General features: G+C 45.9%; 1 protein-coding gene across 8 annotated transcripts in view; it reads right to left on the reverse strand.

Moving 5' to 3' along the window:
* The window catches only part of robo1 (roundabout, axon guidance receptor, homolog 1 (Drosophila)), a 211,041-nt gene that overhangs the window by 8,974 nt on the left and 188,627 nt on the right, over nucleotides 1–13,440 (reverse strand). For all 8 annotated transcript variants that reach the window (XM_034604195.1, XM_034604191.1, XM_034604190.1 and 5 more), the window contains 7 exons: nucleotides 12,462–12,583; nucleotides 10,725–10,896; nucleotides 8,564–8,764; nucleotides 6,058–6,084; nucleotides 4,568–4,610; nucleotides 2,817–2,971; nucleotides 49–438 (listed from right to left, as the gene is read on the reverse strand). In XM_034604195.1, the coding sequence (XP_034460086.1) occupies nucleotides 49–438; nucleotides 2,817–2,971; nucleotides 4,568–4,610; nucleotides 6,058–6,084; nucleotides 8,564–8,764; nucleotides 10,725–10,896; nucleotides 12,462–12,583 (1,110 nt within the window). The remainder of the gene's footprint in view (nucleotides 1–48; nucleotides 439–2,816; nucleotides 2,972–4,567; nucleotides 4,611–6,057; nucleotides 6,085–8,563; nucleotides 8,765–10,724; nucleotides 10,897–12,461; nucleotides 12,584–13,440) is intronic.

The following is a 13,440-nucleotide window of genomic DNA, read 5'->3' on the forward strand; positions in this document are numbered from 1 at the left end:
GGAGATGACCTCTTTAACCATTGGCTGCTGGGTATTCCACACACTCACCCTTGTTCAGCTTGTTTTGCTCCATGATGATGTACTGCAGCTGCGAGCCCATTTCCTGTTTCTGCTGCTGCTGGACCGGGGTGGGCTTCCAGCAGTGTTTCTCATTCAGCTCCCCTCCACCCCCGGGCCCACCTCCGCTCCCTCCGGTGCCTCTTTCCGAGTTTATATTGTTGCCCATGATGGAGGACTGGATGAGCTGGGTGGTGGCGTAAGGTGTCGGCTGGCCCCCCGGACCCACAAAGCGTCCGTCTTTCAGGTTGGGGCTGTTGAAGGTCTTCATCTCATTGATCTTGTTGGACAGGTCCACATCTCCATAGACTCCCGACTCCGGCACCAGGAGGTTGGTCTGCTTGTTTTCCATCTGGTTGTTATAATTGGCGATGCAGTCGGCTGGAGAACACGAGGGTAGAAGCTTTGAAACAACAGGGCCTCGTCTGATCTACTACAGAGTTGAAAGCATTTACCTGAGGGAAGCAATTCATTTCAGGGCTTTTGAAAAAAAAAAAACCTCCCTGCCAACAAAAGAGAGATCTCCATTTAAAGTATTAGAATTGTTTGCCAAATAATGTTCTATTTAAGGTGAGTGACACAGGTGGTATTGCACCACTGTCGCTCAGTCTCTCCTCAGCGTTTCAATGTGGGTGTCATCTCTATTCTTTTCCAACTGACGGTGAGAGCGTCTTCTCTCATTGAGAGGGACAGAGCGACATGTCTGTATCAAAGACTCGGGATGAGGCACGCAGTAAAAGCACAGCTCCCACTGACAGATCCAATTTTCCCTGGCTCATAAAATATTCAAATCCTCCGGCAGATCTGAGAGCCAGCCTTGCGGTAAATACCAAGGACGGCCATAGGCGCACGCTGCACGTGCTGCGCGCCTCGCATTTCAGCTGCACGGCCCAGATCGACACATCAATGGGTGATCTGTGAAAGCGCCCCTATGGCTGAGATAAAGGGACATTAACTCCCATTTCTTTGCTCTGTCACCTAGTCAGTGATCCTCCTAATGTTCACAGAGTTTAGGTTTGGCACACACACAAAGCATGCGTCTGGCAAGCTCCTTAGTGTCATACAGGGGGGGGGGGGGGTCATGCGAGGAGTGAGGGCTGCCTTTAGCCTGTTATTCCCTGTTAAACATCTCACACCGCGTTAAGGTAGAGTTCAACACTTCAGCCTCAGAGGGGTGATTAGCACAGAGAAAAAACTGAACTTGATGACTAGAGTCCACAGCATGAATTATTAATCCTCATTGGGGAAGGTATGAAGTAAGAAGAAACTACTGAACGGCTGGATGGATATTAGGCCAAACAGCTGGATAGGAATTATGATCTGCCCTTAAAGGCACAGTCCCAAAGTGCATAATTTACAACATAAAGCATTTCATTACTCTCCAAGTTTCCAAGGATAGTTTCTTTTTTTTTTAAAGACTTTGGTCACAGTTGAAAAATGAATAACATTAAGCTCTGTTTCATCCAAGCTGATGTTTTTGGCTCCGAGTTTTACCCTGTTCTCTTTTCAGATAGGTCACAGTGTGCCTGAGCGTCTGCATATGCAATAAGGACGCTCATCGCCATCACCGAGGCCGACACGACACACATCTCAATGCATTGTCAATGATCCGATACATTAGAGCAGCATTATGCATCTGCTTTACCCTGAAATAACAGCTTCAAAATCAGTTTTACGGTACAATGACTTGTAACAGGGAGAACGGGCCCTCTTTCATTCTGACATGTTTGTTACAGCACTTCCTGTTCGGGAATCACGAGGAATATACATCGTTCGGCAGCTCAGTGAGTGCGACTACACAGTACGGTCAAGTTAATGATGAGATTTTGGTGATGTTTCTATTTTTTATCGCGTCACGGCATTTTACAAATTGGATGCATCGCTAAAACACTGAATTTGTAGCAATTCCCAAATTCAAACTAATCTCCAGTGCATACTAACACTTACTTTTTTAATTGGTGTCAACTTTTATGCATCTGCACAGATTCTTATCCCCATTATACACAGAAGTGACTTTTGTGTTGTAATGTGTGTTTGATTTTGAGGGTGAACTTGGTCCTTTTTTTGGTGACATCTCTCGTTGTGCTGAATAAACTTACAGGCCACCTGCTGGTGTTCTATACATCACTTCCTCTTATTTCCTCTCCACCTCCCCTACTTTATCTCATTCATGCTCTCCTGCACTCTATGTGTATGATTTAGCATATACTCTTTCTTCATCACTCCTTCCATCTGGTCGACCAGGTGCACCTCTCTCTCTCTCTCTCTCTCTCACTCTCTCTCTTTCTTCCTGGCCAGTCCAGCCTTGACCTCTTCGCCCGCTGCACATTTCTTAAATAACTGAGCACTTAAGGGAAATTACATTACAGGCTATAACAACAGTATGGAAATCAGCAAAGCAATTCGATTAGCAACAGAGTAGAGCCATAAGCCCCTCTCAGTGTGCTCCTTTTATTTCCTGCCTAAAACAGCTCTACTTTAACCTCAGATAAATCAAACACACAAGCACACAGCCACTCTTAATCCGAATATTTCTCCAGGTTTTTCTCGTGGAGACCTACACAAAGGAGAGATACACAGAAACAACCCTCCAGGGAGCTAACCCAGATATCAGATTTTACTTCCTTTTGCGCTGCAGATTCCCCCGGTGCCTACATTTCTTATCTCTACAGTTATTTTGTCAAGGGCTGCATCATTGCCTTTGAGGGGAATGTTTATTTTGGTTGTTGCCTTCGTACGGCGGGGTCAACACGACATACCTGGTCGGCTGTACGTCGCCAAGTTACTGTCACTGTTGCCGTTGCCAGCGGTGCAGCAGTTCATGCTGCAGTCGTTGTGGTTGGAGCAGGAGTTGGGCCATGTGTCCGCCAGCCAGGGCTGAGTGGCAGATTCCCCGATGTTCAGCAAACCAGGCCTGTAAAAAAAACAAAAGAAACGGGACCAAATGGTTAACAATAGTAAGAGACAACACCACAGTGACATTTATGTGACTAAACCGAAACAGCCACAGAAACAATATCTTAAAGAGAAGATTATGTGGAGTTTGTTTATCCAGCAGCTCACAATAGAAAAAAAAAAAAAATAGAAATCCGGCTTTAGCTCTTTTTTGCCTTTTGGCCAAACACGCATGGTCGTACGTGCACAGGCCCGGGGAGCACATTAGAAAAAAAAGCCCAGCTAAATAGATTGTGTGTGCTTGACTTGCCCACAGCCGATGACACTTTCCCTGAGCCCTCGTGAGCATTAGCGATCCGCCTGGATTAGACAGCCAGAGAAAATTCACTCCCAATGTTGCGAAATGCGTGTCCTGAACAGTCAGTGAACCACGAATGCTCCCAGAGTAGATTCCATGGTGTCACACAACATCTCTATCAGTTGAAAAGTTTTTTTTATATTTGCACAGAGGGAAAGAAGAGAAATCCAAGCACCAGAGGAGAAACCCATGTGGACCAGTGTTTCACATCATCGTGTGGCCATCCATCTCTATTGTTTCCGTGTCTTACGCCTGTTTCTTGGGCTTTAATCCCAATACAATACAAGATCAGCTGTGCAACAAGATTCTACTGTACAACCTGACCTCGGGCCAAACACGGAGAATAAATAGCCTCCTTTTGCTCATGAAATGAATCAATCCAGCGTACAAAGAGAACGCAGACTTCTCTTGCAGTGCCATATATTGTTTCGGTATTCAAATCTCCACAGAATGACTCCCGGTTTGCATATCCAAACACTGAAATTAGCATTGAATTACATTTCCTCATTCCCACTCAAATGACTCCTTTCTTGGATTCATTTTGGGTAATGAACACATTTGTCTTGTGCAGCCAAATACAATCTCACAATGGCTCCTCAATCACCCGGGCAGTTGTATGTTGTTATTGAATGGCCATTGTCTTTGTACAGAGCTGAGACAGCCATGCTGCATATGGGATTCAGTCACAGAACAGGGCAGTATAATGAATATGGATTTCCTGCTGAAGGCTCCAAGCTTAGTATTCATTAACACATAAACAACACACGCACACTTACAGTACAACACTGTGCATATTCTATATTTATATAGATGTGCATTAGCAAGTTGATGCAGTGTTTTCCCTGTGCAGTCTCACTGTTTATGCACAATGCACCATTCCACAACATGAAGAGTTGTGTTGTTACTGCTGTGTGTGTGTGTGTGTTTGCATACATCTCCTCTAAAGTTGTATGGTGTTGCTATGGCACAGCCTTGTGGCTGGATGTGTCTCTCCACTATACGGGATGAGGATGGGCTCCTGGCACACTATATGGGGCTTTGTTCCTTTTTGCATCACGCTTAAAGCACCTCCTTACCCCTCCTCAGCTCTCTGCGGCTTTAGAAAGGCACAGCACTCCCCCTAGTGTCTGTCAAACAAAAGTGCATGTGCCCAACTGCACTCGTCCTATTGTGTTTGTGATTAGATGCTGTTGAATTTACCATCTGTGTAATATTTCTAATATTATCATACATGATAAACAATGAGTGAACTCTTACCTTCCGGCGCTGCTCACACCTTCTCCACCTCTCTGATATGCCACTGAAAAGAAAGAAAAGAAAGAGTGTCCAACTGTTACTTCTGTCAACACAGCAATCAGCATCTATGCCATTGTTACACAAGGTCAACACACAATTATTCATTTGATTCTGAATCATCAGCCTCGCCAGCGATGACGGCAACGCTTATTTTTTTTTACGGGCGAGTGTGAGGCATAATTTGGGCTGAGTCACCCGAACAGCAACAGGAGCAGGAGCAGGATATGTAAGAGGCTTATGAAGAACAGAGAGGCAGAGCTCTTAGGTTGTCTGGCTCGGGTTCAGCGGGTTTGAAGCTTCGTACGCTGCAAGTTGGACTCTTTCAAGGAGCCATAAGCTGCCGGTGTGTGAAGGAGAGATAAACTTCCAACTTTAATTACAATCTTTTCCCTGAGAGCCGAGATGGAGGAAGAAGGGTAGGTCGGGGGACTCGGCTATATGTCGATTCCCTGTCTCTTTTTCAAAACAGGAAGTGTGTGTGTTTTGGCCCCTACATGCAGCGGGAGGAGCTCTTAGATTAGCTCTCTTTAATGCAAAGTATCACGATCTGCTTGTAGATTAAAACCATCACAATTCCCTTGTACATCCTGGGTTGAGAAGAGTGCAGGGATTTTCTCCTTCAGACAGACACAAACCCAACCACACAAGCAAGGCGCGAGTCTCGCTTGAAAGATTTCAGAGCAGATCAGGAAACAAACTTGCAACTGCAAAAATTATTCTGCCTGACTGGAAGCCTTGAGGCAGACACAAACAACACGGCTACTGTTAAGGTGCAATCTCTGCTCAGACAGGTTCAGCCAGTGTAACCGCAAACACATAGTGCACAGTTTTGTCTCTTCTTTACTTCCCCTCACACATTCAATGGTTCGCACTCGGCCATTGCACTCAGCCGCGCCAACACCCCTGCCACACCTCTGGGGAACAAAGTATTTCAGACGGATGAAAGTCCACGAGTGAAAGAAAAACGGAAGGCGAGCACTGTAAATACAAACTCGCAGAGGGAGAATGATGGCGAGGCGCGGAGAGAGCTTTGATTTTATCTGCTCTACGCTGTGTCACCTCAGTTCACAGATAACCTTCTTAGCTCTGCTGCTGCTCGCCTTTCTAATTGGCGCGTTGGAGTGCTGCTGGTGTGTCATTCTCTCAAATCCCATCTGAGGTCGGCAGCGGCCCCTTTGATCAAGTTGCCACGAGTTTTAAACAGCGTTTTATCAGTCGTGTGGCCGGCTCCTCGACGAGCGCTGTGTTCTGACACGAGCCCCAAAAACATCTTTTGGTGAAATATATATTTGCAGATAGATCCTCAAACGGTGCTGAAGATTAGAAAAATGAAGTGTCCCTTGCTGAATTCTCTGCAGTCTATTACACTGCGATGGCAATTAAATGAAGCGCTTTACTAACACGGGGGAAAAGGATCGAGCACAAACTGTTAAAAGAATCTGAATTCTTACCTGTTGGTGTGAAAGTAAAGGACGGCACTGTAGGGACAGAAACGAAGGATATTAAATCATTGTTGGATTAAAATGCCTGGAGTCAGTTCATGTGACAGTTTCTATGCTTCATCACCACACAACATCTGTTCAAGTAAATAAATCCACGAGCTGCATTTCAGCCTGTATTCACATGCTTCCTCGCTGCCCTCAAGTCTTTGATTACCTCAGACATGTCTGGACCCCGACTGAGGGAAAGTGAGTGTTGTGACAGCTGCTGGTTCAAATCCCGACCCAGACTATCAGAGACCTGCTGGGTGGGGGTCACACACCAGAGAGATAGCTGTTGCTCTATCTCACACCCACATCATCACCCACACATCTCAATTACTCCACCTTTGGCACGGGCGGGGTTCCTGTGTGCGAAAACATCAACCCACTCCCGGTTGATTTATATTCTGTAATAAACGGTGTGGTCTGTGGTTTTTCTTCTTTAAAATGCACTTTGTTTGTTGTTGCTCTCTTTGAAGAAGTGAAGAATGCTACAGCATGCACTGCAGCTGACGCAACGCTGTACCATGCTGGTAGTCATCCAGCGCTCGGCCTTAAAATATGCACATTTTTAGAAACGCTGCTCTCTGCCTTTAACCTAAAACTTCATCTGAGGAGAAAGAAACTGCTGTTTTCACATTTTCATTTCCTCAAACCATTAATTCATTCAGAACCTGCGCCAATAAATATCCTTTGAATAATCTCTTGATGCTTAGAGAAGTCGAAAGATTTGAGAAGTTGGACGACTTTTATCTGGTTGATGAATGTCTCTGAGGAGCAGACTTTATCACTTTGTAGTCAAAAGTCAGAGAAACGTGGCTAAAATACGTGAGTCAGATTTCTCTTCCGTCGCAGGACTGTCACAGCTGCTCAGTCTCAGGCTGTATGGAGCTGCAACTGAGCTGTGACGATGTTGGGTAATAGCTTTATGTTTTTGTAGCTTATTTGTTTGTATTATTTCAGTTATGAGATTCTTTTGAGCACTCCTCCAGTGTGACATTGCAAAATGCGCACTATTCAACACAAAAGCACCATGTGGTTCGTACGATTGGATCCATTGTCGAGGAAATAAGAAAAAGCTGTTTGACTTTCTTTTCTTTTTCTCCTTTTTGAGTTGACAAATTGAAATATGTCATCTATACTGTTGCACTCAGACATACACGTACAGTCCCTCTTCAACTCGTTTCACCCCGAGTGCAGATCGCTGCTTCATGTGGTTGCAATTATACACTTTTGAAAACATTCTTCGTTACCAGTTCCAACAAAGACCGTGGCCTCTTGTGGTCTGGGGACACGAGGAGGAGAAGGAGGGGGAGCGATGCTCGCCTACTGTGCTCCTGAAGAGCTTTTTAAGTTTATGAGAGAAAACATAGAGAATCACGCAGGACCAGAGGCTAATCTTAGCCGACGCAGTATGACCGTGTACTACTGAGTCACCTCTGCTCTCAAGTTCCTTTGGTTAAAACACTAAAGGCAACATTTAATTTTGTTCATAGGTTCATAGAATTTATTCCCATAGCAACAAAAAAAACAACGTTATCTGGGATTGTGAGTGTTTTCAAGTTGACACAGGTATTTTTTTAAAGGCCTTTTAAGGAAAACCTTCACAATTCCCACATTTAGCTGCGGTGCCCTGGTTTCAGAACATGGATAACCTGTGTTTTCTGTGTGACAGCCACAGATTAGCAACAGCTAAGTCGGTCGAGTCTCTGAGTGTGTTCGAAGGGTTGAAGGTGGATCTCCTCTAACCCTGGTCGTCAGCGGTAAACCTGAGCCCAGAAGTGAGTACGGCGCAGGTAGCTCTCCCAGGCAGCAGCTGCACAGCCCAAGGCTACACATTAAGCCAGTCTAAACACAAATGAAACTCAGGAAGAAAGGCTAATAGCTCTCTTTATACTCTAACTATTGTGGGCAGAGGTTGGGCATGTCGTGAACCCTGTCACTTCCACTCAGGTAAGAGCCCAATGGGTTGCTCTGTGGCTGCTCTAAGAGAGTTGCACTGCGGCCCAAACAAGTGGAGTCAGCTAAAAGGGGTTGTTGCTAAAAAGGTGGAGGCTTTTGGACCTCGAAATGTACTTTACTAAAAACACACCTTTGTGCAGAATCAGCGTGACTGAGGGGGGGGGGGGAAGAAAGAAATGAGAGATGTCTTCATGCGGCGCTCTCAACAGGAGCTCACATCACATTTTAAAGTGCTCGACAGGAGAGTACTTTCACTCCGACTTCACCTCGAGCGCTCTATAAAGACATCTCTCTGTGTGTGACAGGGAGGTGTGAGGGAGGTTGGCAGTATGTGGGAAGAAGATGATGGCGAGGACTGGATTGACACAGAGGCGAACACACTGATCCCTGCACCGTGTTTTATCCAAACCATTTTGTGAGTGAGAAAACCTCTTGCAACCTCAAACCAGCAACCAGCAAAGCAGAAATTCAGGTAGATCCACCTGATAAATGCCACGCACACGCGTGCACTGACCTTTGCGGATGCCTGCATAGCTGCTGGAGAGGCCATTCCTCTTCTTGCGGTGTCGGTACAACCAGATGCTGAAGACCATGAGGATGATCCAGCAGGCGGCTCCGATGCCGGCTATGAAGGCCGGCTGCTTGACCACGTCGGAGATCTGCTGGGACAGGGGGTTCTCTGAGGCGTCGGGATCTGTCATCCGCCCAGATGCATCTGAGGACACACGAGAGCAGGATTCAAATGATGTTTGGAGTTAGAATGAAATGAGTAAGGACGCAGGCAAGAGATGAGGAGAAAAATAAAACTCAAACCAAAGTGGAAAAAATCTGAAATAGGGGAAAAATCTATGTGAAATAAATGGAGTCAGCAAAAGTTCATAACTATGAACGTTCCTCTTTCTCCTGACGCAGAGAGAGAGTCTTCATCTCAGCGTGTGTGTGAGACACTGGGTTGTGGAAACGGAGTCTTTTTCTCTGTATTATTCAAACGGCTTTCATCACTAATCTCACACAACAATAGCAGGTGAGCAGGCGAAAGCAACCGGAGACATTCGAACGCAGCCCCCGTGCACCGAGGCCACCAAACACTCCAGAGAGGAGAATTTTCCCTGAGCAATGGCTGTTTCATAATCATATAAATAAATCCAATGAGATCATCCTCTGAATCCAGACTCCACGGTAATTAGCAAACTGAGGCACATCTGTGGAGAGCTGAGGTGTGAAAGGCTTGAAGCCGGTTCCACTGTGAAAAGCAGTGAAGCCGGCGTCTGTGTGGCTGCTCACAACAACCCGCTCTCGGCCTGTTTTCCTCATCTCTCCATTCTCTCTGTGCTTTTCCCTCATGCGTGATACATGAAAGGCCTCTCTAGGATGCCCCCCACCCCCGCCCGCCATTCTGAAATTTCGTCATGTACGCGTTACTCTCCTTCATATCTTTTTCTCCAGTCTTTCATGTTGCAGCCACTCTTATCTGTCAACTCTCGGAGCCGGAGGCAGAAACACTTCCCCAAAAGAGACCAGCTCCCTGCCTTTACCCCTCCACATCCCTCCGTCTATCTTTGTCTCAGTCACTCAGTCCATGTCTCCATTCGGGTGCCTCCCTTCTCACTCCTCTGTCTCCTCAATTTGTGGCTCCGTCGGGCCCGGTGAACAGAGCATGCCAATGTGACTAAGCATCCCACGAGGGACTGTACAGGTATCTAGGCTGAGATGACGCACACAAGCTCAGAGTGTGACAAATGCATTTGGGCGAAGTGCTGGTCCCCAAAGGCGCATTGTTCCACTCCAGCGTTGGAACATGGCAACAATCACCACAGGAACTCTTCGGAGTGAGAGAAATTGTATCAGTTACAGTCGATGCTTCTTCATGCCCATCCCATCCCATTCAATCACACATTTAAAACCAGATGGAGTTCTCTCTCTTTCTCTCTCTCTCTCTGTGTCTGCTTCATCCTGCTATTCATGTGTTTTCCATCTCTCTCCTGAGTAGCCCTGCCCAGAGCTTTGGGGAATAAGAGCTGACAAAATATCTCAAAATATCTGTCTGTCTAGACTAAAAGGACAAAAACAAGGAGTAAATTATAACAACTAGCCTCACTGCAGGCTGCACTGTGTTCCTTGGTATTAATAACGTGTCAAGCCTGAGCCCTGAGTGCAGGATTCATTATTGCCTTTGTTGTTTGAAGTGAAGCAGAGAAAGAAAACATTGCATCCTTGACTGGAGAATGGAGCAGGGTGGGGCAGCCAGCTCAACAGCTCCCACCGTACACAAATTCAAAGTGCCTGTGTTCATTATAACTCCCAGCTACTGGAACTAAAAAGCCATTTCAAAGTGCAGGAAAACTGTAAAAGTTCCCAGTTGCACTCATCACACTCCTCTTCTTGATGATGTCTGTAGAACAGTAATAACTCACAATTACAGTTTTTAAGTATCCTTGATAATGGAAGGGAAAAGCAGGCCGAGGCTTGAACGTGTGCATTACTGCAAAGAAAGGAATTGCATAATTGTCTGTTTACTTAGCAAAACGATGATGACGGGATTAATGCCGTTATTATTTATCAGATGATTGGGGTTTATTCTCTGTGCAAGGATAGCCGGAGGACAAACTCACAGAAAAAACAGTAAATCAGAAAAAAACTGAATAAGACGGAATTAAAAGGTTGTTCCAACTCACCGAGCTGGAAGAAGGTGGTATCGCTCTTGACCCCAGGACCCGCCCCGGTGCTGGCCGCTACCTCCACGCTGTAGCGGATCCCCGGGGCCAGACTGGGGATCAGCACGGATAAGGTTGAGCCGTCGACTGTACGGTTGATGTGGTACCGACTCTCGTTCCCCAAACACCAAATCTGCCATAACAGAGACAAGGACAAAGTGGAGATTGAGGGAATGTTATGAGGGTTTTCCTGACAACACCAATCTGTGCTCTCGTAATTGGTTGCTGCTGTTATTGCAACATTTTCGAGCACTGCGGGTATTGCGTTACATCTCCGAGGAAGCAAAACATTTTACGACACGATTCTGGCTTTTACAGGCTGAGCTGAACACAGAGTCAGTTATAGTTGAGGTAGCCATAACATCTCAGTGTAGCCTGAAGCCCCTGAGAAACAAGTGGGGATCAGTAATCACCCCTATAACCCAATTACAGCAGAAGCTAAGAGCTGTCACTCCCAGGCAGGAGAGCCGAGCCTCAGTTGGACTCGAGCCACGGGCACAAAGAGAAGTTTACATTCACCTCAGCTCCAAGGCCTGGAGACCTCCACATCCTGGAGCCCTGACAATCTGCTTTCTTTGCTCCCCACCTCCTACCAGCAGTAAACTAGGTTAACACATACACTTCCTTGGATGTGCACTATCTATGATGGAGCTAGAAAGCCTTGAAATTTTCTCGCTGTGTATCTTAAAAAATTGCGGCGAGTGAAATTGCCGCCAGGCACCAGGGCTCGGTAATGAGCAGGGAACACTCTCGGGCCGGACTTAAAAAACATGAAATTACTCTATCACCCTATCACCAGAAACATTTACCTGGGAAATTAACAGTGGCTCTGCTTCGGCCTCCCTTCCACCACTAGCCTACATCCCCTTTGACACACTAAGGCCTCCCAATTAAAATACAGGACTTCCACAGCATAAAGAATGAGAGGTGTGTGCTCTGCAAAGTGGGGCCATGACAAAAAGAGCATGCGTTGTCGAGTGAGGAGGAGGAGGAGGAGGAGGAGGAGGAGGGGAACCGAAGAGACGTGCTGTAGATTTAAGGATGAATTTAGTACAGATCCGGATCAAAGAAATGAGGATGTCATTTTATGTCATTGGTCATCATTATAGCCAGTTGTTAAGAAAATACTATTTTCTGCCTCTGCATTCAAATCTCTTCTAAATTCTATCAGATCTACAGCTGAGTCAAGTCATTTACATGCAAAATTCAATAAATTGTCATTTATATCAGTAAAAATACTTATTATCCAATGAATGAAATGCAAAGCCTAAATTTTCTCCCATTGTCTCCCAACACACAAGGATTGGAAATCACTGGTTAAGGCCTAACTACCACTGAAGGGGAAAAAGAGAAAGATCAGTAGTCCAGCAGAGATTGTTCCCTGCGAGTATCCACGAGCCTGCTCTCTCCACCAGATGGCACTGGTTCATAAGAGTTTCCAGCAGCTCCCCTGCTCTGACTCCTTTCTTCTGTCTGAGCCTCTGTCAGCACACAGAGGAGGAGCACCGAGGAGCGTACAAAGGTGTGCCTCAACCAGGAATTCATTACCTTTCCATGTCTGTGCATTGTCCCTTTCTCGGTTATCTGCTCTGCCTGCATCCCTGTTTGTTTTTCTCCTTTGTGTCTCTACAGCACCGAGTCCCTCTCACGCTCAGACCTGGTTTTTCTGCAGGGTGCATTTTTAGTTGTTGTTGTTACCTTGTACTCCTGGACCACCCCATTCTGTTCCTCTTCCGGAGGGGGTTGCCAGGAGACCACGATGGCAGTCCCATTGTCCCCACTCTCCGTCACTGTAACCTCACGAGGAGGGGCGCCGGGGGCTGAGGGTTGGGGAGACAAAAGATTTTTAAAAAACAACACACCTTCATACATGATACCGAGTTTTTTTCCATAACTGCATGCAGTCTCGCCCTGCCATCCCATTTAGCTGCTGGAATCTATCCTGTATCTTTGTGTGAGATTCAAGCTGAGGTGACAACAAAGCACTAATGATGAACATTACAACCCTTTTATCAGATAATTGAGTTTGCTTCACACAAGTGTTTATGTGGATGACAACAATAAGTGTTTACTGAAAACAGACAGGGAGTTGTGACGGTGGGGTGTGTGGTGGCTCGCGGACGTCAACCTGTGGCGCAGTAACAGTAATTAAGCTGAAACAATTACCAGTCCAACATAAAAGACGTGTGAGCGAGTGTTACAAAAACAAACGTGCATAAATCTCCAAAAACAATTATAAACTAAATTTGGAACAAAGGAGAATTCAGCAGAAAAAGATCAAAACACTCTACACTGCACATGCAAGACCAAATTACACACACACAAACACACACACACACACACACACAAACACACACATTCCAGTAAACACCCTCGCTCACGTTTCTCTTAACTGTTTGCCGCAGATTACAATTTGCAGTTGGTTCTCGACCAAACCTCATGAGACTGCCACAACTGCCACACCCTATGAAAAATTAGTATAACACCGGTCCTGCAGTGTTGTGTATGGTTTTCCATAGGGCCTTTTAAAGAGCTCAACATCCACTCTAGCATGCTCGAATACACCGCATCTGAACCTAACATAATCCTTCCCTCACTGCCCGCTGTGAACAGCTGTTGTATGCTCTCACACATACAAGCTGTGCACATAAAATTGTGTAAACATGAAAACATGCAT

Source organism: Hippoglossus hippoglossus, chromosome 13 (assembly GCF_009819705.1).
Source record: "Hippoglossus hippoglossus isolate fHipHip1 chromosome 13, fHipHip1.pri, whole genome shotgun sequence".
NCBI classification, from domain to species: domain Eukaryota; kingdom Metazoa; phylum Chordata; class Actinopteri; order Pleuronectiformes; family Pleuronectidae; genus Hippoglossus; species Hippoglossus hippoglossus.